The sequence below is a fragment of the Odocoileus virginianus genome, chromosome 34 (genome assembly GCF_023699985.2).
Source record: "Odocoileus virginianus isolate 20LAN1187 ecotype Illinois chromosome 34, Ovbor_1.2, whole genome shotgun sequence".
Classification (NCBI taxonomy): Eukaryota; Metazoa; Chordata; class Mammalia; order Artiodactyla; family Cervidae; genus Odocoileus; species Odocoileus virginianus.
The window spans coordinates 14,049,643-14,077,359 of record NC_069707.1 but is presented as its reverse complement, the minus strand read 5'-3'; the positions used below and the strand labels follow the sequence as shown (position 1 = coordinate 14,077,359).

The 27,717-nt window shown below is 40.4% G+C and overlaps 1 protein-coding gene across 1 annotated transcript in view; it reads right to left on the bottom strand.

Annotated features, from left to right (window-relative positions):
• Positions 1 to 27,717, bottom strand: part of SYNE1 (spectrin repeat containing nuclear envelope protein 1) — a 483,739-nt gene that overhangs the window by 113,057 nt on the left and 342,965 nt on the right. The window contains 14 exon segments of the mRNA XM_070461436.1: positions 311 to 487; positions 1,667 to 1,816; positions 3,397 to 3,579; positions 3,959 to 4,091; positions 4,828 to 5,024; positions 5,598 to 5,729; positions 6,571 to 6,744; positions 9,017 to 9,217; positions 10,740 to 10,859; positions 15,202 to 15,303; positions 21,137 to 21,346; positions 22,060 to 22,215; positions 22,394 to 22,525; positions 26,384 to 26,540. Of these exon segments, the coding sequence (XP_070317537.1) occupies positions 311 to 487; positions 1,667 to 1,816; positions 3,397 to 3,579; positions 3,959 to 4,091; positions 4,828 to 5,024; positions 5,598 to 5,729; positions 6,571 to 6,744; positions 9,017 to 9,217; positions 10,740 to 10,859; positions 15,202 to 15,303; positions 21,137 to 21,346; positions 22,060 to 22,215; positions 22,394 to 22,525; positions 26,384 to 26,540 (2,224 nt within the window).

Here is a 27,717-nt window from a genome sequence, read left to right as displayed (position 1 = left end):
GTGTAAATCAATGACTACTATTGGTAAACAAGTAAATAACTTAAGTCAACTTTGAAGCAAAGGAAAAAGATATTAAGACCTTAAATAAAGGAAAACAATATGAAATTTTCAAAGAGTAGAGAGTATAGAGACAAAATAATAAAGAAGGCTGAAGAACAGTTAAAATGAGAACCTCCAGGATCCATCCCTTCAGAAGCAGTCCTACGCCCAGTGGAGCCACACTACTTTGTGGAATGAGTTTTCTACAGAGTATACCTATTTTTGGAGTTTTCATGAAACAAGGACAACAGGGAACAAACACTTGGCTCACCTTCTCAGTGACCAGACCCTGCAGGATTTGCCAGCTTTTATTCATTGCTCCAAGTTGCTCAGCAAAATCAGTCTTGTCGCTGCGTTTACTTTCCACATCTTGACTGCTGATCTGTAGCACAGACTGGTTCACAAAATCAACAGTCAGCTGCTTACAGTTAATGTCGATCTGATAACCCTGAAAAGGGAGAGGAGAAAATAAGAAAATAAGGTTATAGCTATACATTTCATATATTACATGATTTTATACATATCAGCTTCCTTGATAGCTCAGTTGGTAAAGAATCCACCTGCAATGCAAGAGACCCTGGTTTGATTCCTGGGTCGGGAATATCAGCTGGAGAAGGGATAGGCTCCCCATTTCAGTATTCTTGGGCTTCCCTTGTGGCTCAGCTAGTAAAGAATCCACCTGCAATGCAGGAGACGTGGGTTTGATCCCTGGGTTGGGAAGATCCCCTGGAGAAGGGAAAGGCTACCCACTCCAGTATTCTGGCCTGGAGAATTCCATGGCCCACATAGCCCATGTGGTTGAAAAGAGTCAGACGTGACTTTTGCTTTCTTATATTTTACCAGGAGTTGGAAAGCCTTAAGCAAGCTTAAGATGAATATTATCACTTCCATGATTTTTGTCCAAATGGCACAATCTGTGTATATTAATATAATCTATTATTTTCAGAAGTTGAATATATATGTAAATATGCAACATATGAATATACTGAATATTAATTGATCTTATACATTTCAAATGTATAAATACATTGAACTTAAATTTGTGAAAATTTGAACATATAGATATATTGAGTATAAATATGTGTGTGTGTGTTAGTTGCTTAGTGGTGTCTGACTTTTTGCGACCCCGTGGACTGTAGCCCACCAGGCTCCCCTGTCCATGGAATTCTCCAGGTGAAAATACTGAAGTGGGTTGCCATGCCCTTCTCCAAAGGATATTCCCAACCCAGGGATCAAACCAAGGTCTCCCACATTGCAGACAGATTCTTTACCATCTAGGCCATCAGGGAAAACCTGAGTATAAATATATATATTTTTTAGGAAGAGTAAGTAGAAATGGACAAACTATATAATCCCACTATATAATATATATAAATTATAGTATTTATTTTTATGACTTCTTAAAATGACACAAAATCTGATTCAAAAATTTGTCCTAATACCGGACAGTGCTCCTATGCCTATAACGAGGGAGGCGGTTTTCTTTACTATTTGGAAACCCATCTGGTCACCATGTATGAAACATACACTTTCAGACCTGATTTCTATAACTTGAATTTTTGAGTTTCTTCCAATAAAGCAGTCCTAAAATACAAAAATCCAGAAACAAACAAAAATGTTTAGTTACCTTGTATTTCTGAAGGTACTCATGAATTGTCTTGTAACCGATGGAATTTTTAATATTCTCTTCATCCTTTTGAATAACACTTTCCATAAGAGAGATCCAAGTCATGACTTCAGAAATGGCATGGCGAGAAGGCAGTTTATCCATCTGGAGCTGCCCATGTCAGAGAGACAGAATGAGTCACAATATTAAAATTCAAACTGATTTCTGTTAACTTAAAATTTTTTAATTCCTACTAAAGTACCAACAGAACAACACTTCTTAATGACATTTTTGGATATTAACCTAGTTAGAAGCTGGAAATTAAACATCAGGCAAACAGTGAACAGTAATAGTCCTCTTACGTTCACTTGACATCAAATACTATAAACATTGCATAAACACTACCTAATTAATCAAAACACCAGAAAGAAGAAAATATTATTCTTATTTTATAGCTAGTTTTATGAGTATAAAAAAAAGTAACTACAAAACATTCAACAGATGTATTTTATTAATTATCTTGTAAAATCTCTGTGTATTACGACTCAGGAATGTTCAAAAAAGAAAGAAAAATACCACCACACGACAAACTATCATTTTCTAGATTTTTGGCACTCTGATATTTGTTCCGAAGAATATAGCCAATTTCCCCCGTCTTTCACTAAAATATACTTAGAATCCTGAATCTTCCTTAACATATCAAACATTTATGCAAATACTCAGAAGGATTGGGGGGGAACAAAAGCAATCATTTAAAATATTTATGGACTTCCAGGTAGTGCAGAAAGATATAGAAGTCAATGTGAGATGTTTCCTGCCCTCTAGAAATGTTCAGCCGCTGATTAGGAGGGATGAGACATTTATGTGAAATATACCTTTTACACAGTGATGAATGTCAAAGAGAGATACAGATAAAATTGGGAGGTCAGGGCTAAGAAGCATATTTCCAGATAAGGAAACGACTTACTTTTCCTTACTCTATTTGTTGCATATCAGCTGTATTGTAGGTAGGATTATAGGTCTTTTACATATACTACTGGGCTTCCCTTCTGGCTCAGCTGGTAAAGAATCCGCCTGCAATGCAGGAGACCTGGGTTCGATCCCTGTAGAAGGGAACAGCTATCCACTCCAGTATTCTGGCCTGGAGAATTCCATGGACTGTATAGTCCATGGGGTCACAAAGAGTCAGACACGACTGAATGACTTTCACTTTCACATATACTATTATTAAATCTTCATAACTACTTACTTTTTGAGAGAGGCATAGCCACCCTCACTTTATTTATGAGAAAACAAATAATTTAAACATGGACAGACAGGGATTCTAACACACACACAATAAAGAAGCCATTGGAAGACAGGGAATTTGTAGATTGGGCATTTGTAGAACCATTCACTCTTTTCTTTTTTGGGGGAGTGGGGCACATTGATTTACAATGTTGTGTTACCTTCTACTGAAAAGCAAAGTGAGTCAGTTATACAGATAACATACATTCACTCTTTTTTAGATTCTTTCCATACAGGTCATTACGGAGTATTGAATAGAGTTCCCTGTGCTATACAGTAGGTTATTATTGGTTATCTCTTTTACGTATAGCAATATCAATATGCAATATAAGGGAAGACATAAAAGACAGGGTGTCCAATACATAGCTGACTTAAATTTGTAAGCAAAAGCAGATAAATGTACTTTTCCATCTAATACCATTTACATCAGTTATGAACAATTAAACTGCTGATTATTTCTATACCTGGTGAAGCTTTTCCTGTATGGCTGGAATATTTGTCAGCAAGTCATTCCACTGACCATCAATGTGGGACAGCTCAGAACGCAAGGCAGCTGTGTCCACTTTCTTTAATCGAAGAAGCTGATTTCCAGTGCTCAGAACAGATGATTTCAGCGTGGACTTGGCATCCACCTCTTTGGAAAACTCCTGGAAGAAGTACCGACAGTCAAATCAGGATTAAGTAGCCAGACCTTACATTTACGGAAAGAGACTAACTTATTACGTAGAGTTTTTTCTTTCCATCTTGAAGGAGAGTGGCGATATTAAGCACTCTAAGGAAAATAAAAGCAACAGACCCTTGCCCTGAATGAAAGCTAACCTCCCTTAGACTCTAAAGAGGCAATGTGGAGGCTTAGTATTTTGCAGAATTATTCAACACACACAGTTAACAATGACAAATTCTCTATAGCTTGATTTACTAAGTACATCCATTGACAGATGATCTTTTTACTGTGTTAAGTCAGGCCTTACCTAAAGGCCTGAAAACAGTCAAACTGAATCAAATACTTTAGATTCTTCAGCTTACCAGAAAAGCATTTAGGTGATCACGGACCATTTCCAGTTCCTGTGGGACTGTTACAGATTGTTGAGCCCAAAATTCTAGCCTATCTTTTGCAGACTGTAACCAGTGGATTAGATCTGCAGATTCGCTTTGATATCTGTAAGGATAATAATAAGCCTATTAAGTAAACATCCAATCCTGACTTTGTGCTAACCTGTGTTATTCGCCAATGCTAATTTTAAAAGGAGACAGGTCAGGATTTGGGAGAATCATGCCCTGGGCTGACACTCTCCAATTCCCTTCTCTTAATATACACACTTTAAGTAGGTCATTCTCTCTGTGTTTCAGTTTTCCCATCTCTAAGCTGAAAATTAAAAAAAAAAAATCTTTCTCCTACTCCTTCACATTGAGGTTACCTACTGAGAAAATATTAGATGATTGTTAAAGTTCTTAGAAACAAAGGTGGCATAAAAACAAGGATATATAAAATATATATATATATTTATATATATATATTTATAAAAAAATATAAAATCAACCTTCCACCTCTTTTGACTACCTTCTACTGCCCTCAAGGCAAACTCTACCTTCTCAAAACACACACTCTCTTCTTTCTCTCCTTTAAGATTTACTGTGACCACCCACGTACATCGATAGGCAGGGGAGATGACAGCTCAAAGGTAAGATGTATTGCATAATGCCTGCCTCCCTCACCCTTTTTTTAAGTACATGTTTATACAATTATGCAAGAATCCAATTGGAAGCTTTGTGTTTGCCTTTCTTCTCCAAACTCTGTGGTATGTTCCTTGAGGGACCACATCTTTTTCAACTCGGAGGCCCAACGGCCTTATAAACACTGCAGCAGTAATTTAAAAATTTGCCAGAAGTGTTACCTGGTCCAGTGTTTCAATATTGTTTCCAATCTGTGAAGTTCCTTAGACACTTTGTTGGTATCATTTAACCAGTGTTCTCCAAGTTGATTTAGCTGGCTTTCCAGATCTGAGCAGCTAACAGATATCAGAAGTCGTTTTCCATCATCTATTACCTGATATAATTTGGGCTGGTATTCATTAAGGCTGGATTTCAAATGCTAAAATGAATGAAAATACTGGGTCAAAGTTTAGATAATGCAATTTTTCACCCTAAAGATTATAATTTCTCCATAATGTTCCCCTTACCCATTAGTCAGATTTCAACTATTTACACTGAAGTTTCTACTTCATGATGTTTCTATATCTAAGTATATAACTTTGGGGGTACTAAAAACTATTAACATAGCATTATTTTAAGAATAGTGTGACACCAACAAAAAAATACAAAGTAATGCTTGGTGGAGGCTGAATATTCAAAAAGAGCTCTCTCTCATTAAACATAAGAAAAACAAAAAGGGTTTTTTGATGCTCTATCATAAAACAACCATCTGTAATTATTTCGAGACAGTGAGACTTCAGCATAACAAGTGGAAAACACTTGCTGGAGGCTACATTTTCAAAAGGGGCTCTCATTTAAAAAAAGAAAAAGACCTTTTTATGTTCTATTATGAAACAAACACTGAAAATGAAGGTACTTAACAAAATATTTGATTGCAAGTTTGAGTAAATCTGTTGAAACCATGGGAAAGCTTGGCAACTTCTTTACAGCACGCCGTCGCCTGGACGCTGACCTGGTAGAGTGTGATCCGGTCGATGAGCCTGTCTTCACTCTCCTCCACCAAACCCACGCTTGGGGTGCTGCTCTCCACCACCTCCAGCTGCCGGCTAAGCTCCCAGTGCTCCTTATCCAGCTGGGACCATGTCTAGAAACACAACATCAGTATGTGAGCTGAAGAGCCTTATTAAGGAAAGGCATCCTTCCTGTGTGCACACACACGCCTCACGGAGCCCTTCAAAGACATGTCAGTGGTGCCTGCTTTGGGGCTTTGCCCTGGGAAGCAAAAGATGGCTTTGCAGGAAGTCGTCAGAAAGTCACCCTGAAAAGCACTGTGCATGGATCTCACATCTGCAGCTAAGTAGCCGTAAGACCTGGGCAAATTACCGCCCGTCTCTGAACCTCACTTTCAACATTAAAAGAAATGGTGATGATACTAACAGTCTTGTCCATTGTGAGGCTTAAAGAGAATAATATATGCAGCACATCTGAACGCAGTGGGCATCTGAAATACACAGTTTCATCCATCCTCACAGTGAGGATGAACGAACGACTTAAGTGAAAGGAACCCAGGCTTGTTAACTTCCCAGAGTAAGTGAACTAAATACTTCACATTTGCAGATAAAAAACCGACACAGACAGTTAAGAAATATGAATATACAGTATAGACAGTCTATTAAGAAGAAATTTCAAATCACTTATTCTAAAATTATTCTTTTATTTAAAATTGGAAAATCTTTTTTTTTAATCATGTGAAGTCTTCTTCAATAATTTATATCAAAGACAAGTCTATGGAGACGGTAAATATCACCGTGCCCATTCTGGAATCAGTCTTCATCTGACTGCACTCACAGAAAGGCACAGCCTTTACCTAAATGGAAACCAGGGGCACACACAACACGTGATGCAGGAGACAAATGGCAGGAATGAAGGCGTCGCGCCTGCCGGGGCTGCCGTGCAGCGGGAGCGTGCCGAGGGGAGGGTCTCACCTCGAGGATGTACTCCAGCTCCACACCCCTCTTGTGGGCCCCTTTGAGCACGGCCGAAGCCTGCGCCATCAGGTCTGCGTGGAACTGAGTTTCCCGTGGGACCGCAAAGCTGATGATCTTCCTGAAGAGGGTTTCGGTCAAGATCATGTGAGACTCCAGACCCTGAAAGTATTCCTGCAATTTTTCAGAGAGAAAGGGGTCAGCAACTCATGCGTTTACTACCTAACGATAAAAACCTCTTCAAAGGGGCTGGAGCTCAGCTAATCGCTGGGCAACAGCAGTCCTGCCCCGCTGGCCTCCACTCACCCGGCGCCCACAGCCCTGTGCAGGGACGGGGGGCTCCAGGCTCCTCAACGGCCTCTCCTGGCCCCTCACTCACAGCACCTACATGACGCTGAGCTGCAGGCACTCTGGCCCCCAGACAGAACCCATCACACACGAGCAGCTGTGATAAAAATCTCACCCGCCCTCTCAGCTCCGCACCCCGGCACCACCCGGGTGGACACTCGCTTCCGCCACCACACAGCCCGGCCTCCCCTGTCCCTGGGACACAGCGGCGCCTATCCCCCACCTTCAGCCTCTGCTCACGCTCCGCATCCTGCAGTGCCCTCCCCGACAATGCCCGATTTTCCTTCCTCGCGGGTGGGGCTGGAGCTCTGTTCGTTTGAATTCTCAGAGCATCTGTTGCACTTCATACTCAACGTCAAGCCTAACTGGACACACACTGATTGGCATAAAAATATATTTAAATTTTCCTCATAAAGTGCCTACACGCAGTAGAACTGTAGGCTTGCACAGCCCTACAAATGCGTTTCAAAATGTTACTTTCTATACGGAAGTGGCCCCAGAGGATGCATGCTAAGTTACTTCAGTCATGTCCAACTGTGACGCTAACCGTAGCCCACCAGGCTCCTCTGTCCATGGGATTCTCCAGGCAAGAATACTGGAGCGGATTTCCATGCCCTCCTCCAGGGGATCTTCCCGACCCAGGGATCAAACTCACATCTCATGTCTCCTGCACTGGCAGGCGAGTTCTTTGCCACGAGTGCCACGTGGGAAGCTCCCCCAGAGGATGGGAGAGGACTATCCCATTTCCTGTTCCCTGCACCAAGGATGGAACTATGACTGGGAATTGACGACATCAGCTAACGCTGAGTGTACTATGTGCTGGACACTATAAACCCTCCAGTGACTAACTTGTTGAATCCTTATCACAGCCCTAAGAGGTAGGTAGTTTTATTTCCCATTTTACAGACTCTGAGCCACTCACGCAGAGCTCTCCCTTAGAAAATGGTCTGGTCATAGAAGAACGAAAACCATTATTTTTAATGGACAGTTATGATATCATAGAATCTCCAAGTTGGAAGAGAACCTGGAGGTCACTTAGCCCAACATTCGCAGAAAGCTGATACTTGTTTCACAACTCCATCTCCCCCGACAGCCTTGGACAGACTTCTGGCCAGGAGGGCTGTCTGTTTAATGGCAGTATATCCTTTTAGAGTTCTTCATCTATTGAGCTTTATTTCTTTGTTATTTATACTCATTGATCCCAATTTCCCCTCTGGAATAACTCAGGATGATATTTTACTGCTATGGTCAAAGATTTGAGAAAAACCAGCTGTTGACTTTAAAGCAATGTTTTCAAAGCCAAATGATAAGGCTTTAATAAATCACAAAGTTTTGGACAAAAACCTCTGGGAAAAATAGCAAGAAGTAAAGTTCTCTGTGCCCTGCCCCCCACCCCCAACCCAAATCTACCTTTATAAGTCACTAAAGAGCTACACAAAGGTAGAAGGTTAACCATCAATGAAAGTGAAGTGAAAGTGAAGTCGCCCAGTCGTGTCCGACTCTTTGCGACCCTGTGGACTGTAGCCCACCAGGCTCCTCCGTCCATGGGATTCTCCAGGCAAGAACACTAGAGTGGGTTGCCATTTCCTTCTCCAGGGGATCTTCCTGACCCAGGGATCGAACCCAGGTCTCCCGCATTGCAGGCAGATGCTTTAACTTCTGAGCCACCAGGGAAGCCCTAACCATCTATAATCCAAGGGAATTTTTAAAGTTTCCCTATAAGAAATTTCCACTGTCTGGGAAGTTGAGTCTTTCAGGTGGCAAAACCTTTATTTTTGTAATGTTACTAACAAGGCAATTTGTGTTTCTGAATTAAACAGGCATTCCAAGGACAGAGAAGCCTGGCAGTCTATGGTCCATGGGGTCGCAAAGAGTTGGATATGACTGAGCACACACGCATACTAAGCATCCTTTACGAAGGGAACAGGGTCTAACCTGAAACTGGTTATTGTACATACTGGTGGAACAATCTCAGGTCTACCAAGTTGGGTCATGTAGTAAAAGCACTTGTTGTCCCCAGGAGAAAACTCTTGAGGACTATGGCAACCAGAAGAGCACATGTTTAAGGACATTTTCTGTTTTTTGTTTTTTTTTTAACCTTATGTTTGTCAAGTAGTTGTTGGATTTCCTCTTTGGAAGACACGATAATTTTCTGGTCTCCTGCCGTCTTCTCTTGTCCGGTTTCCAGTAGGTCGGCCAGATCCTGCAAGGCTCTTTCATACTGACTCTTGAGGGCAAGATTCTGATTCAGCCCACTCCGCCGGGAGCCAATGGTCATCATGAGTTCCTCATACATGTCCTAAGAAACAGATAAAACTCATGCTCAATTCAAACTCACTCTACACGGGGTATGTCTGACACCTGTCCTCACAGAGTGTCAATAGTTGATGGAGGTTTAAAATGCTGAAAAGCTGTTCTTGCAGCTAAAGGACATGTCATGGAGAATGAAGTTCTAATTTTTATCACACTCCCAAATTTCCTAATTTTGGAGTAACTGAATAGAGTATCCTCAACATTGGGTCTGCTTAAGTAATAATCAGATCTGAGGCTATTCCTTAAATAAAAAGCTACATAAACAGAGCAGTTTCATGTGAGCAGACTTTAAAACTTAAAAAGGCAATCTTTTTTGGTGTTTTTTGTGCCAAATGTGGTGGAGTAAATAAATAACTATTTAAACTGGAAAGACATTTTAGCGGACGATGATACACCAAAAACAAAATTTATTTGAGCCATATGGACTTGATTAATGTATCATATTAAGGTTGAGTACGCCAAAATGGCTCAATCTGGAAAAGTTCAACTTTAATGCCTATTTACAGCTATGACGCCTGACTCTTACACCTGACATTTGAGTGCTGTCGAAAAACTATCTCAAAAGGACAGAGTGGGGGCCGTGGGCTCATCACATTATGAAATCTTAGATAATGGAATGAGACAGTAGAAATAAAAATGTTCTTTTAAAATAAGAGGTTATTTTATTTTCTCAAAAGAATTTGTGACCCTATATTGGACTCAACAGTGCAAACTAATACATGCACATTTTTTTCTTAATATAAATTATCTGTGTTATCAGATGCTACACTTCATAGGCTTTACTATCTCATTATCTTCCTACCAACCTGATACCAGCTATCTGCCTAGGTGCCAGATTTAAAAACACCAATCAAAAGTGTTATTCTCTTCTCCTGGAAGATGCTCGGGAAGTCGGTTTGGCTACCTTCTAGCTTAATTTTTTGTTATTCTGGAATTGAAACAATGTCTCTTTTCCATTCAACCATGTATGAAACATAAACTACAATTTTGAACACTTGAAAAAATACACTTTCTAAAAGGTATCAGCTTAAGTATTTTTTCCTTAAAACGTTTTTTGGGCTACAGTACAATACAGGGTTTTCTAGGTATCTAATAAGATTGGCAATTAATAAATTTTCTGGAGTAGAAAGCGATAGGCCACAAATAAATTAAACCATAATGCTTAATCATCAGAATAATAATAATGCAAAAAAAACCTTAGAAGCATAAGTCTACAAGAAAATATAAGAAAAGACCTAAAGATTTGACACAAAGTTCTCCAACAAATAGCCCACACAGACTACCCTTCAGTAAATCTCAAAATGTGTCCATTTATTTTATTATACTAAATATTAATATGATAAATGTTTTAAAAAATGTTCTAAGAGTTACTTGGGAAAAAATTAGGTCCTAAATGACGTAATTTTACAGAAAACCTGAACAAAATGGAGAAAATATATATTTCTTTTTTCTTGACTTCCAATGAGGATGTACCATTGAAGCTGAATGCCATTAGTAGAAAACTGTACCTGGAGTTTGGAGAGTTCTTGCATGGAAGGCTGCTCAATCTGCAACTTGTCAGCACGCCTTTTTAACTCAATGATTCCCGCATCTAATTCCTTTAGCCCATCTTCAGCCTGCTGTATTGCCTGTGGAGGATTTATTACTTGTCATTAAAGCTCCAATAAACAATTTCCCATGCACAATATGATTATCATGGCTTCTTACTTGTTCCTCCCTTCTCCACCTAAAACATTTTCCAAGCAACATAAAAATGATGGTCCTCTATTATCTAGAAAAGGGAAGAAACCCCTTTATTATACTTTAGGTCAGATATTTTAAAGGTAAGGAGGTTGGAAAGGCTTAGCATGGAGGCTTGGGAGAACAATGGCTTCCTTGAACAAATAAGGAAATGGTGAACAGCAACCGGAAAAAGAACCATGATTTTAAGACAAAGTTAGAAAAGGGCATCTGCCTAAGATGTTCTAGGGGGTCATGTTCTGCTTTTCTGAAATGCAGTTCTGAGCATCGTTGGGGAGAGATTCAGTGAGGAAAGGGAAAACCACATTACAGCATGATCAGGGAGGGCTTACTCATTGCAAAGCAGAAGGACAAGCGATAAAGCATGATGGTGACCACTAGGGCCGAGCCTCGTCTCCCCAGGGGCTACTGAAGCAGGACAAGACCTCAACCTGGCCTTCAAGGAGCTTCCAGTCTGCTCAGGAAGGGGAGTAAAGAGAAGAAAATGAAACAAGGCTGAATACAGTTAGGTACTAAACTTGCTTCTGCTCCTCCCTGTGAGAGGACTTGGGAGCAGGCAGTGAATTCTGGAACAGTCGGAGAAAGCTTTTGGAAGACCAGAAACCTCAGCGGCCTTTGAAGGAGGAGAAGAACACGGACTCCAGATGGCAGATAAAACACATGTGTCCTATTTTCTCCCTCCTGTGTCACCAACATTTTGTTTGCTTGTTTTCTGGTGTGGTTCCCCACCCCCCCCCCCCCAATAAATCTACAAGGGCAAGGAAACAGGAAAGAAGATGATGCCAAGAGAAGTTTGCAAGCTGAAAATCAGAAGGATACACGGGAATTGACTTAGGGAATCTGAGAAAGCTGAATTCTAAGCTGGCAGGGGTTCTTCATCACCAGATTAAAGCAACAGGAATCCCGGGAACTCTGGGAAATGCCGGATGAGCAATTACTGCAGTTCGAGGGTTGGGGGAAAGATGCTTGAAGAATACTCAGATTCTCAGACGCTCTTCCGCACCCCGCGAGGGCTCTCTCCATTTTCTGAAGAAGGTATTGGATTGCCCAAAAAAATCTGTTCAGGTATTTCCATTACAATGCACTTTTTGGCCAACCCAATAAGACAGATGATAGTCTCTGGACTGAGGGGCACCAGAGGCTTGAGTCCTTGACTGCAAACAAGGGGAGAAAGTGACCAAATACCCAATGATTGCTGAATGTGGAGCTCCTGAATCTCCCAGAGTGCTGAAGCCTTGTCCCTATTTGCCAGACAGAAGGGGGTGGGTGGGAGAAAATGAAAAGATCTAAAAAAAATGACACAAGAATTCTCCAACTCATGACCCACATAGATCATCCTTCAATAAATCTCAAAATCATCAAGCCTCATCCATTCGTGAAGTTCCCATTCAGCTGATTAGTCCCTCATCCTAAATGTGAAGAGACAGCATGTCCATGTATCCTAGAAAAGTCTCTAACATGAAAGATAAAAACTAAAATAAGCAAACAAATAAAAGTAACCTTGAGGGAAATAGATTATGCAGGAAAAACAAACAAACAAAAACCTTAAAGTCTCCCCAAATACCTTCAACTTCCAAATCATTAATTTACCTAGAGAGATTACAGAAGACAATGCATCTGTTTAAAAAAGGACACAATATTTGGAGAACCAAAAAGAGCTCTAAGAAGATTAAATGCATGAGAGTAGAAATGAAAAAGTCAATAGAAAAGTTTGGAGCTGAAACTCAGAAAGTCTTCCGAAAGCAGAACAAAAAAACAGAGAGAAGTGTCCCTTGATAAGAAAGTTAGAAGACTGGACCAGAACATCCAACATCTGCCTAAAAGGAGTTTCAGAAAGGGAGACAGATAAAACAGAAGGATGCAAAATATTTCAATACTCTCATAAAATGTTCCAGAATGGAAGGATGAAGTTGCCACATCAAAAGAGCCCAATGAGTTCTCAGTCCAGAGGATAAAACAGACTCTCTCCAAGGCATGTCATCATGAAATTTCAGAACACTGAGACCTTTGGGAATTAGAACAATTTTACATTCCTCAAGCCAACACTGGAAGCTAGAAAACAATATAGGAGAAGCCTCAAAACTATAAAAAGAGTCCACCAAGAATTCTATAAAGAGTCAAGTTATCAATAGATTGTGAGTATAGTACTAGAGACTATACACTTTGAGACATGGAAAATACTGAAAAATATATCTAGCATGCATCCATTATTAGTAAGGATGTACATTGACAAAACAAGGAAGCAAGACAATAAAGAGAAAGATGTGGTTTGGACTCAGAGAAGACAAGACCCAACAGAAGGGAGAGGTGAAGGGGATTCCCAGAATGATAGTAAAAGGGAGATCCCAGGAGACAGTTGTGCACCAGGGTTATGACACAGGTCTGCTCTAGGTCAGAATGACATGATTCAGAATATGAACATATCCCCTTGCCTTCTGCCACTGTTACCTCCTCAACCCAAGGAGGGTAGGAATGGAATTAGCACTTTTTATAGTTATAAAATAATAATCCATTTCAGTTATTCAATGAAATAATTGAGTAATTTTTACCTTTGAAATTTACATTGGTTATGTTGGCCAATAGTGAAAGTGTTACTTGTAATGATACCTATCCTAAATTTCACATTAGAAATTCAAAGCAAAGCATTCTTTGGGCTGCTCAAATTTTGTTTACGATCAGGTAACATTACAAGCCAAAAAACAAAAATTAAGGTCCTTTCAAGTAGGAGCTATGACATGGAAGAATTATTTTTCAATTTGGGAAAAATGAGGGATCTCTTTTAAAAAAAACAGGTAAAATTATGGTAAAGAAAGATACATATTCAGATCTAATTTTGCAAACTATTTTAGATGGTGAAAGAGAAAAAGAGATCTCCTATAGAGAAATATTTGGGGTGATTTCTATGGTATGTATGTAATGATAGTAAGATCACAATTAACACTTATTACTAACTACTGACTGATATAACCAATGTAAATTCCAAAGATAAAAATAAATTACTTGATTATTTAATTGAACAAATGGTGATTTCTATTTCAGGGGATTTCTTAGGGCCTACCCATAGAACCATTAGCAGTCTACTAAAATTAAGGTATGCAACTCTATCAAAACACACATTTTCATAATGACTTAGCTCGGGAAATGGGATATTCTTTGTAGCATCCTTGCCATTTCTCATCTCCTCCCTGTTTCACTGCCACTATGATAGTGTGAATTCTTGTTCCTTCTCCCCAGAGCAGTCATGGGAGGCCTCAGGATGGATACCCTGCTTCCTGACCCTGGAGCTGCCACGCCAACCACGGAGAAGCAAGAGGTGACACTGACCCTCATCCTCAGCCTCAAACATCCAGAGTGACTTTCTGCTCCCGGTGGTCTCTGAGGTGAGGGTAAGTACTCAGAAGTGAACAAGAAGGTCTGTGAGAGTGAAACACTATGGCTTTCATTTATATTCAACCACATGCATTTTAAATGATCATTTGCATGTATACTTTATGACACAGTACTTGCTTATAATTTATAAATAAGTAAACATACATACATTGTGGTATGTGCCTATTGTTTTCACCAACAAAGCATGAAATCAATAAAGCTGACCACTCATTTGTAGAACAAGTCCCAATTTTCTGACATTCAGTTGGTTCTACAGGTTGCCTCAAATCTCTTCCATCCTTACTTCCCCTCAATCACTTTGGTTCATTGTTAAGTTAGCCAAACAGGATTACTTGCTTTTCTCCCAAAGTGTCCTGAATGATCTAATATTTATGCCTTTGTTTTTCTTCTGTTCTTTGCTAGAATATCTTTCTTCCCTATTTCTGTGTGTCCAAACTTCTAAGGCTGGTTTGAATTTCCCTTTACAAAGTCTCTCCCTGATCCTACTGCTGCTGGGGGTAATCTACCCATCTTCTAAACATCCATAGGGCTTCATCTGTACCACTACCAGGATGGTCTGACTGCCTGTCAAATGTCATTGAGGTCCACGTCTAATCTCACACGCCTTCAGGTTAGCATCTGTCACTGACACTTTTTCCTCTCTCACATGTCCTGGTTACACAGAAGTAAGTGGCAGAGTCAGTGTAATCTGATGTAAACCTGGCACTTAAAAACAAGACAGATGACAAACAAAAAATGCTATAGCAAGTCATTAATATTTCATAGGCTATATGGAATTTCATAGTAAACCAGATATACTCATTGTGCTTGCTCTTATGGAAAAAGGGCAGCCGTAAATACCTCTATTTGCTCTGCCACAGGTTGTTCAAACATTTTCGCCAGCTTCTGCAGAATGATGTATTTGTGGTCAGCCAGTGATGTAACAAGCACTTTCAGATCATTCTAAGGAGGAAAGCAATAGGAAGACTTAATATGAGTAACAGGAAACTTAAAATGGTTATAAATATAACACACAGTCTCAGAAATAATATATAGCTGTAGGAATTGAATTGTTTCCAGAAGAAACAATATTATCTTATGGGAAGATAAAAGGAACTGGTAACAATTTATATAAGCGCTAAAACTGACTTTTGAAGAATTTATTATACAAAGCATTTCCAACTCAACACAGATGAAGGAGACAAAGTTTACAAATAAAAAGCAATATTGGTCACTTTAATCTTCTTGTTATTTCTGTAATAAATGAGCACATTTAAACAGAAATATGGCAGCAGAAGCGTTGCACTAAAGACTTCTACAGGTAGATGTTTTCTTGTTTTGGGGAAAAATATTATTCTTAAGAATATATATGATCCCTTGTTTCCTTTTTCCTCTCCTTCCCTCTCTGCCCTCACTTCCTTCTTCCTCCTATTTTCAAAAAATTTGCACAAGCCTATAAAAACCACCCAAAAGTTTAGAAAATATGCATTATTCACAGTGACCAAAGACATATGAAAAGACAACACAAAAAGCTCTTAGCTAAGCCTATTCATAAACATTACTCATTTAAATGTCCAAATATGCTTATCTTGAGTTAACTTTGTACAGAAAGGAGGTAACTATCAGAATTTTGATACTCAGTTCTAAAAGGAATAATAAACTGGAACAAAATATGAATTATAAATTTTTATATTTTTCTCCTGAAATATCAACAAATATGCTTTATTTTTTTATTAGTTAGAAATGTCTCTGATGGTCTGGTTGCTCATCATAGTGTGAAGTTCAGCTCATCACATTCTCTTCACTGGGAACTGATCGCACGTGCATATGTCGCCAAGATGCAAAAATTCTGTCTCAGGATAATCACACCAAGGAAGAAAGTTTTTAAGGATACGTGGAAGCATTATGAAATAAAATGCAAGGCTAAAGCAAATTAGTAGGTGAATTATGCAGTTTAAAATTTAAAAAAAGAAAGAAAGAGAAGAAACAGCACTGAACATGAAATTTAGAGAAAAGCATCCTATTCTAAGAGGCAATAATTGTCCCAAAGTGAAAGTCGCTCAGTGTCAGACTCTTTGTGACCCCATGGACAATACAGTCCATGGAATTCTCCAGGCCAGAATACTGGAGTGAGTAGCCTTTTCCTTCTCCAGGGGATCTTCCCAACCCAGGAACTGAACCCAGGTTTCCCGCATTGCAGGCGGATTCTTTACCAGCTGAGCCACAAGGGAAGCCCATGAATACTGGAGTGGGCAGCCTATCCCTTCTCCAATGGATCTTCCCAGCCCAGGAATCGAACCGGGGTCTCATGCATTGAAGGCAGATGAGCTATCAGGGAAGCCCAAACCAATACTCAAGCCTGTCTGCAAGCCTGGCTGCAGACTAAATGACAAACTGCAACAACAGCACAGGAGAAAGTCTGCAGAAACAAGCGTCCTGCTTATGAGTGATGATAATGCTTGTCACTCAGCTGTGCTGAGGGCCATTAGAACCGTAACACAGTGATCTGTCTACACGCACAAGAAAAGATGCTCTTATTCACCTGAACAGATTCAAAAGAAATCAAGTTCCTGTTATCTACATGCATTTAGAAAAACAGTTCAGTTAATCTAAATGAGAAGATAAGTACAAATAACATGAGTTAAGAAATGAAGAGGGTGTGTGTATTATCTGCACATCAATTTCACATTTTTAAGAGCACATTTTCTGTCTTTCTAACATATTCTCCTCCAGGTAATAGAGAAGAAAGTTCACATTTCTGGAAGCTGCAATAATCACTAGAAGAGATTAGCCAAGAAGACAGTAAAGCAGAGAACAGGACTGATTTTAAAGTTACTAAATAAAAGACTTTATTTTATCTTATTTATTTATTTTTTGGCCATGCTATGTGGTATGTGGGATGTTAGTTCCCTAAACCCCTGAACCCATGCCTGCTGCATTGGGAGCCTGGACTCACTGGACCACCAAGGAAGTCTCTAAATAAAAGACTTTAAGAGAAGGAAATGGCAACCCACTCCAGTATTCTTGCCTGGGGAATGCTATAGACAAAGGAGCCAGAAGGGCTACAGTTGATGGGGTTGCAAAGAGTCAGACATGAATTAGTGACTAATCAACAACAAATTGTATGGCTAGAATAGTTTGATCATAAGCATATTAGATTTAAAATTTGAAAAATAATTTGTGTTATAATACAAAATAATTATTTACAAAAATAAAAGACTTTAAGAGGTGCTTATAGCTACATGGATGTTCATATTTTATTAAAAATAAAAATCCAAAGGCTTTAAGCATTTCTTAATACCACACTCTCGATGTGTGTTCAGTTGCTCAGTCATGTCCGACTCTTTGCGGCCCCATGGACCATAGCCTGCAAGTCTCCTCTTTCCATGGAATTTTCCAGACAAGAATACTGGAATGGGTTGCCATTTCCTACGCCAAGGGATCTTCCTGACCCAGGGAGCAAACCTGGTCTCCTGCATCTCCTGCTTTGGTAGTGGGATTCTTTACCACGGGGCCACCTGGGAAGCCCTACAATCGTGATATAGCAGGTAATTGAGGTATCTATATACTACACATATAATAGACATCACAATCGCTTTCTTACAGTTACTGGAATTACTTGGAGAGCATGAAAGGGCAGGCTTCTAGCTGTCTAAGAAACAGGTCCAAAGAAAGTCTCGAATTTTAAAATCATTTGTGCTGCCTTGATCATTTAATAAGAAATTCATTTTTTTCCTTTTTAAATAACTTGAAATAATTATAAAAGTGTCCAGAAAATGTATTTTGGTTTAAATCTATGAAAAAGCTTTTAAAATACAGAAGAGGTGATAAGTAACTTGTGATTACATGTAGATAACATATATCAACATAACACCTACCCATTCTTCCAGATTGTCTGTTGGGTATAAGGTAATATTAGCAGTCTTGCAAAAGTAATGCTCAAAAGTTAACTGGAAAATCAAGGCTACAGTTCCAATAGGCACTGAACAGTGAAAGTATATCAGGTGCTCAGTGCAAAGTAAAACACCATGACTTGTGACTGGTCTTCTGGCTTCCCATGCGGCTCAATGGTAAAGAATCTGCCTGCCAATTAAGGCGACGTGGGCTCAGTCCTCAAATTGGGAAGATCCTCTGGAGAAGGAAACAGCAACCCACTCCAATATTCTTGCCTGGAAAATCCCATGGACTGAGGAGCTATAGTCCATGGGGTCTCAGAGTTAGACATGACTTAACAGCTAAGCACGCACACACAACTTGACTTTAATTATATTAACATTGGAAGTCTTTCTCCCAATTAAATTGGAGCACAAACGTTTTGAAATGCCAAGGTTTGTTTGTGAGCTGGCCACCAACAAGTAGAAACGTGTTGGCAGAAGAAAAATAGAGAACATGAGTGAAACAGAATTTCAAGATGACTTGTTCTCTTGCTCCTCTACTCAAAATAAGTTCCAGAGTATTCACACTTAGTTCAATTTTTACTCTGTCTGTGATTACCAGGATCTATTTAAAAGTACCAAAGACACTAGCATAGTGAACGCAACTTGAAAAAGGGAAGCATGGACTCTAGGGATATGCCCATTCACACTTCTAACCCACCTCAGACATGGCCAATAGACTAGAAAGCTGTTAAAACTTAGTGAGTTCTTTTATGCAAGAGGAATTTTAGAGTAATGAAACAAGTTTCTATAAGTTGCAAAACAGTTTCGCTGATTTTAGACATACACTGTGTACCTGTACATGCAATCAGATCTTGCATTCAAGACAAAGTACTTAAATAATCAATGCCAGGTTTTCAGATTCCAAGGGAAATGTTCCTTCCTCTCTGTGTACTATACAACACAAGGGATACAAATGCAATGATCCAATGTAGGTCATTTTTCTAAGCCACAGATCTGAGACTATTCACCTGAGTATCTTCATTCTACCTGATAGGGTTGCCTCACCAGTGGTCCTGCCAGAAACCCAGTCCTGCCCAGTGGTCAACCGCACTGCTCCTGCGTGTCCTCACTGTTGGCCAGATGCTCATGTCAGAGTCACTGGAGCGCCCCAGTTGCCCCCCACTGCTCCTGCGTGTCCTCACTGTTGGCCAGATGCTCATGTCAGAGTCACTGGAGCTCCCCAGTTGCCCCCCACTGCTCCTGCGTGTCCTCACTGTTGGCCAGATGCTCATGTCAGAGTCACTGGAGCTCCCCAGTTGCCCCCCACTGCTCCCGCGTGTCCTCACTGTTGGCCAGATGCTCATGTCAGAGTCACTGGAGCTCCCCAGTTGCCCCCCTTTCCCATGTTCCCCAGATCCAAACCATCAACGAGTGCTCCCCCACTGGTCCTGCTTTCCAAATATACCTTGACTAGGTTTTCTTTTCTCTATCTCCCTTGCCATCACCCTAACAATATAAAATACACGAATAATCTTTGAGTCAAATCCTGGCTTTAGTTCTCCATGGTTAGATAAACTTGGAGAAATATATAACTTTTTCATTGGTTTCAAACCTATATCTAGTATCCTAAGTACTACTATTAACAGCAACATAGTAATAAAACATGCTAAGTGTTTACTATGGTTCAGATACTATGCTAGTATTTGACACATTTTAACTCATTTTATCCACACAAAGCCCTAAAAGGCAGTTAATATGGACATGACTTAATAGTTGAGGACACTTAAGTCAAAGAAGGAGCTAAGGTCATACTGCAGCAGATGATAAAGCTATCATACTATTTTCATCTCAAAAATACACATGAAAATTTTTTGCGACTATTTATGTGATACATAAATGTTTACAAAAATTTATAGATTTAAGAAAGTAAACTACAGGAAGGCAGTGATAATTTGTCCCTCTAGATGAATATCTAGAAAATTCCAGTTCCTGGCTAATGGTACCTTTGCTTGACATTTTATAGTACTTTTTTCCTGAAAATCAAAATTTAACATCAATTGCTTGGTTCTAATTACATGTATTACATGAATCTATTTTATAAATCTTCCATGTTTGCTAAAAATAAAGTTCAATTAAATCTTGAGTATTAATTAAACCTTGAGAATCAATTAAACCCTGAGTAATAAGGAATTAAGATGTTTTTTATTAGAAATGAAAATCAACCCTAAAGTTGATCCGTGGCTTTTGCATTTGTTGAAGTTCGTAGTCATAAGAAAAATCACTTAAGCACACAATTATTCAGTTGGCAGTGAAACTCCAGTCTTGGGCTGAAAGACAGTAAGTCTATGGAGTGAAGACTAGTAAGTAACAGAATGCATTTTTAACACAGACAGAAGTGATCAGGTCATGGTCACTTTCAGTGGCGCCCACCGGTATTACGTGTCCAGGGTTGATTCTGTGTTACAGCACTTCCTGTATGCTTCTTTGGTCTTATAAGATGGTTGGATAGCATCACCAACTCTATGGACATGAGTTTGAATAAGCTCTGGGAGTTGGTGATGGACAAGGAAGCCTGGCGTGCTGCAGTCCATGGGGTCGCAAAGAGTCAGACATGACTAAGTGACTGAACTGAAAAGAACTGAATATCAACTAGAAATTATCGCTATAATGTGCCAGAAATATGGCTTTTACTGGTTGAATTTAAAGTTCTATTCAGTCCTTAGTCTGACTGGCTGGTTTCCTCAATGAAAAGCATAAAACTTTTTGTTTTCTATTCCTCAAAGTCAATCTCTTTGTTTTTCTGTAATGTTCATGCATTCTATACCTTTGTAAAAAGTAGGTCTAGATCATACCTCAGTAAGATCCTGTTTATTGTTGAATGTAGCTGGAAGATGATGAAATACCTCTTAATGCCTTACCTGGAAATTTAATATCTGTTGAAGTCTTTCCTTCATCTGATGACATCGCTGATTTACTACTGAGTCTAACAAAGATAACCTGCCCAAGAGACAACCCAAAGTGTCTTCAATAACATCTCGGTTATCGCCGTTCTCTGGAAAGGCTTGGGAAAACAAGTTCTTGTTCTTATCCATTTCTTCAGACATTTCCTTAATATCTTTGGCAAGAGTCTGGGATTGATAAGAAAGGGCATGTCAATATTTAGATCTATGAATTTACATATGAGTCATTTCCTCAAAGAAAGCCCACTATATTTCTCTTACTGTTCAGTGATAATTACATTCAAGGCCACCTGGACCACTTTCATACACTTCCATAAACATTAGGCAAGTTACTGCTGGAGAGATTTTTCTCAGAAACTTTATATCATTCACTAATAATAATATATAATATTAATATTTGGTGAAAACATGAGTTTTCTAAAGTGCTACTTAGAAACTCATTATTTTTAGTCTGTTTTTCAAATATATTTATATATATATTTCATATATTTCTATATCATAGATTCATGATATAGAACCAGGCTTCTACAGACTCTTCAGTGTTTTCTGCCTCCTACATACACAAGAAAAAGCATAAAAATTCAAAGCCTATGAGGGAGGGGATGTGTATATAATTATGACTGATTTGCATTGTTGTCAGGCAAAAACCAATAAAACATTGTAAAAATTTTTAATTATAAATCAAGAAACAAAAATACAAAAACTAAGTATCTTTCCGAGCTTGTTCTATGTAGGCAATTCTTTTCTGCTCTATGCTGCTTGGAAATACACATTTGTAAATTATTAGAACTGTTTTATGCTTGACCTTCTTTATACATAACATTAATTATCCAATGTCAGCTTTGTGATGTACCCTCACAGACACAAGCTGCCAAACTCACCTCTTGGTTGAAGATGCAAGTTTCCGTCTCTTCTGGTAAAAGGGCTGTGGCAACAAATAACCGTTCCTCTACATCATCCAGCCAGGTAGAGGTGGCCGAGACCCCATCATACAACTTCTGTTCCAAGTCAATGTTCTGCTTCTTCGTCCCTCCACCCTGAGAAACAGAAGGGAAGGACAGAGAAGTCATGACAGTGTTTTGAAGAGTCAAAGAAAGATACCAGGATGAGATGCTGGGGTCCAGAGACTCTGCCTCTCCGGTCTCAACAGCTCAGCTCAGGGGATGGGGCAACCTCACGGGGTCCCAGATCCACAGATCAAGCACACAGCCCCACCTGGGATGAAACCTCCTCGAAGACCTGGTTCAATCCATCCAGCAAAGACGTCACCGCAGATTTATCCTGGGCCTGCCCGTCCCCTTTGTACAGTGGCACGCCAGAGAGGAGCCGATTTGGCCTGCTGTACAGCTGGAGGCAGACAGGAGAGCTTCTTTAGAACCAGATGTACCCTGTCCAGGGTTCTCATTTAGACACGCACACTGAAACAGATGCTGGAACAACTGTTTATGGAAACCTCTGCTAGAGAAAGATGACCTGTAACATAACATGTCCACTAAACATGCAACCAGATTCAGCAGTGGCAATGTTTCCTGTGATGGGCCAAAAAAGTAAAGAAAACAGTGGGGAAAATGCCTGAATTCTCATTACAGCTTTCCTCTCAACTTATCTTGGGTTTAACACTTGTTGTTTTAGTCGATCAGTTGTGTCCGACTCTTTTGCAGCCCCATGAACAGGAGCCCGCCTGACTCCGGGCAAGAAGACTGGAGTGGGTTGCCATTCTCTTCTCCAAGGGATCTTCTCCACCCAGGGATGGAACCCAGGTCTCTTGCATTGGCAGGTGGGTTCTTTAGTGCTGAGGCACCTGGGAAGCCCTGATTTTAACACTACTCATGATAACTAGCAGAGAAGGCAATGGCACCCCACTCCAGTACTCTTGCCTGGGAAATCTCACGGACGGAGGAGCCTGGTAGGCTACCGTCCATGGGGTCGCTAAGAGTCAGATACGACTGAGCAATTTCACTTTCCCTTTTCACTTTCATGCATTGGAGAAAGAAATGGCACCCCATTCCAGTGCTCTTGCCTGGAGAATCCCAGGGACAGAGGAGCCTGGTGGGCTGCTGTCTATGGGTCGCACAGAGTCGGACACCACTGACATGACTTAGCAGCAGCAGTAGCATGATAACTAGGGGCTTTCCAGGTGGCACTAGTGGTTAAAAAAACCCATTTGCCAGTACAGGCAGACGTAAGAGACTGGGCTCAATCCCTGTGTCAGGAAGATCGCCTGGAGGGGAGCATGGCAACCCACTCCAGTGTTCTTGCCTGGAGAATTCCATGGACAGAGAAGCCTGGTGGGCTACAGTCCATAGGGTCGCAAACACTCAGACACAACTGAAGCGACTCAGCATGCACGCACGCACGCACACATGATAAAAGAATCCACCCGAAATACCATAATTAGATTGACCCCTTGGCTCTCATGATTCCTTTCCTTCCCCCCTAAACTCTAGGTGGCTTCTCTGGTGGCTCAGATGATCCCTGGGTTGGGAAGATCCCCTAGAGAAGGGAATGACTATCCATTCCAGTATCTTTGCCAGGATAATCCCATGGACAGAGGAACGTGGGGGGGTACAGTCCTTGGGGTCACAAAGAGTTGGACATGACTGAAGCGAAAGAGTGTAATGTCTCCCCAGTAAGGACCGTGCTATGACCTAGCACTCAAACTCTTAAATGATGTTTCCAATCAAACTCAGCGCCCTATAGTTTTTTAGATCATCTCATCCTCATCTTTCTTTTTAGCTTGATTACTCATTATCCTCTAAACACACCAGCTTCATTCCCTGCCGTGGCTGGAATGCCCACCACCCAATATCTCTCTGTAATCCACTGTCTTAAATTCCACACCGATCCTACCTAGCTGCTTTCCACTTTTTAATAAATTTTGCTTCCTTTTTAATTCCTGCTTATGGAGCCTCCCTGGCTGCTTAATTTTTCAGAAACGGAGAACACATCTTCTTAGTTGTGTTACAGGTACCTAGGAGCAGGAAGTCATATCTCATCCTGAGGCCAGGTGGGGTGTTCTGCACAGAGATGCTAAATGCAGTGAAGGTTAACAAAGAAACACTGCTCTGAGAGAGAGAGATGCCTTTCAACCTAGTCTACATGAGGTCAAAAAAAAAAAGTAAATAAATAAAAGTGCCTACTTTTACAATTGAGAATGGTAGTATATCCACTACCATCCAGTGTACAAACTGTCAGTAAGGTAATGTGAAAAAGGAGGAACTTTGGAGTTAAACACACCTGTGTCCCCACCCCAGATGTGTCTCTTCTTAGTCATGAGACCGTGAGGAATTTTCTAATCTCCCCAAGCTTTGGGTGCATGGGTGGTTCAGTGGTAGAATTCTTGCCTGCCATGCAGGAGGCCCAGTCTCACTTCCTGGCCCATGCAGCCACAGGGTCCCCTTGTTTTATTCTGGGCTTCCCATTTGGCGCTAGTGGTAAAAAACCTGTCTCCCCATGCAGGAGACAGGGGTTGGATTCCCGGGTCCATAAGATCGCCTAGAGGAGGACACAGCAATCCACTCCAGGGTTCTTGCTGGAAAAATCCCATGTGCAGAGGAGCCTGGTGGGTTACAGTCCATGGGGTCACAAAGAGTCGGATACAACAGAGTGACTACCACTTTCACTTGACTTAGAAAAATCAGAAAAGGCTGCAGTCCCTGATGCAGGACTGTAGATATTTCTCATAAACAAATGAAAGGGGAAATCCTACAGTATGCATAGCGCTGTAAAGTCCAGGAGAACTGTATCAGAAACCAGGAACTCATGCCGTGAGTCTGAGCAATGTTTGATCACGGGTGTGAAGAAGCATTCTTCCAAAGAGAGGTAGGAAGTCCATGCAAAAGGTTCAGGGTCCATGTGCCAGATGGAGGCTGTCTCCAGGACAACGGCCTCTGGAAAGGGAGGGCTTCCCCAGGACCAGAGCTGGTGACATTCCTGTGAAGGTGTTAGTCGCTCAGTCATGTCTGACTCCTTGTGACCCCATGGACTGTAGCCCATCAGATTCCTCTGTACATGGAATTCTCTAGGCAAGACATTCTTGTGGATGGTAACAAAGAAGATTCCTGGACAGGGGGTGAGAAGGTATGAAATGCCCAAAATTTTGTAAAAGGAAACAGAAATGAATGGCTCTGTAGGATTTAGAGTTCCCAGTAGATGTGGGGGGACACATTCTGACCTTTAGACTGGCCCCCTGCAGGTAATTAGGGCAAGGTGTACCTGTCCAAGTTCCTGCTTCATCACCTCCTGCCTTCCCCTCCTCTGGTGCTCTGTAACTATTGATACCCTTTCTCTCCGCAGGTCAGTCTCTCCCAGCTCCTAAGCTAATCCTGGCCAGATCAGTGACAACAGCAGCTCCCCAGATTGTTCAGTAAAGGTCCTAGAATGTACTCTGATGATGCTACCACTGGGGAGTGGCCAGAGTAGAGCTGACCCAGGATCTGGGACAGGCTTCTATCTTCACTATGCTACTGCACCACCGCTGTGGTGAGCATCATGGCCTTCCTCTGTTAGATCTTTAAGGGGTGGATTCCTCTGACTCTGTTGTTCTCTGGCTTCTGCTTAGGGTGAACTAATAGCTGTTATCTATATGGAACCTTCTGTTGCTATACTTAATTCCACTGGATTTGGCTTGCTTGGTGGAATCAAGTCCAACATCACACAAGGACCCGCCCATCTTAGGAACTGGCCTATAGAGGGGTCGGTGACCACTGTAACTGACTCTGAATTCCCCTTCCTTTAGCTCCACTGAGGTCCCAGTATGTTTCCCATTAAGATCTTCTGAAATGATTAAATACTGGAAGTAGCAATGGAAAATAATATATCATGATAATTTACCGACAGATACATAGCATTTCTTTTGGCCTGGATGTGTATATCCTTAATTTTCAAAGCTGTGGGAAACAAAAGTGGGGCGTCAGGGTGGGGGGACAGCATTTATATTTAATGGTTTTTGCTAATGAGTCATCAGATATTAATCTTCTCTGAGGAGAACAGTATCTAGCAGTCACATAAATTTCCACATATAAATATATAATTATAAAGGGATATGTGAAACAGTCTTGTTAAGAGAGTGTAGGATGAGTCATTTGTTTTCTTATTTTGGAATTGATAATGAAATATGGATTGCTGCACAGTTATATTCGTTCCCATAGCATAAGCTGTAAATCTTCTATATTAGTTAATATGTAAAAGCAAAATGTTCAGTACCACTTGCTCTTGTTCCTGCTCCAGAACATTCTGAAGTAGTTTCTGCTTGGTGCTAAATTCCTGATGTAGGCTTTCCCATTTCATTCTCATCTGGTCTTCAGCAGGTGATTTCTCCCCTTCCATCCCCAACTCCTGGGATAACACATCAGGTTTTTCGCTATTAGAGGAATAAATAATCTAAGTTTACAATGTGCATAAAAAGGCAATAAGTCCTAGGTAATTTATTACGTGCACTAGATCTGGCCTCTACAATTGGAATCAGATTATCTCAGTCATTGGCTTACACTTTAAAAATATAAATTAAAATAGAAAACTTGAGACAAATAGTAAAACAAGTATTTTCTTACTGATCTTAAAATTGAACCATGAGGACAATAACTTAAAAAAAAAAACCCTGAAAATAGCTCAGCATTAAAGATAAAAATAATTGTAACTTTTAGAATCAGAAAGCATATGATCAGAGTGGTAGCCTTTGGCAAAGAGTCCACAAATTAAAAAACCCTAACAATACTGCCTAGTCTATTGAGAGTTTTAACCCTGAGTCTAAAGAAAATACTACAGACCAGGTTTCAGAACATGGAAGAGGAGCACAGAAGGTGGAAGGAAGACACGGCAGTATCATCTTAAAGAGGCAGCAGTGTGACCTCTGAGACGACTACGGCTTTGGAGGTGAGACAGATCAGGGTTCCATTACAGAACATTAGATCTGTGACTTGGAGCAATTTGCTTCATTTCTCAGAGCCTCAACTTTCTCATCTTTAAAATGAAGACTGTACTTACTGTGCAGAAGTATTTGGAGTATTTCTCCAAGTAATTTGGAGAAGAGACGAGTAACACCTCTGACCCCATCTGATAAAAATACAGCCACTAAATCAGTGGGGCCTAACACTGACGGTAATGGCAATGATAAGAACCTGGGAGACTCTTGCTCCAATAGGTCCTAGTTTGTATTCAGGGGTTTTGAAGTCCTAACTAGAACCATGTCATCCAAAAGCCATGTTATGCTAGAGTAATTGTTATTTTGATGGAAACTTTTGATCAAGTGAAGGAAAAAAAATAAAAACTTTATTGGCAGAATATTATACACTACCCCAAAGCTGACGCATTTCAGAATAAGTATTGAATACAATGGTTTCTTCAAGTAAGTTTGTTGAAGAAAGCCTTAAAAAATGATCTATTAGGCTCTGATGCAAGAGTTCTATTTCTAGGACATATCTTAGAGAATCTTTTTCACCTGGACACCTAAAGACATGTGAGAAAGTTAAGTTCAACAGTACTAATAAGGACTTCCCTGGCAGTCCAGTGTTTAAGACTCTGTGCTTTTACTACAGGTG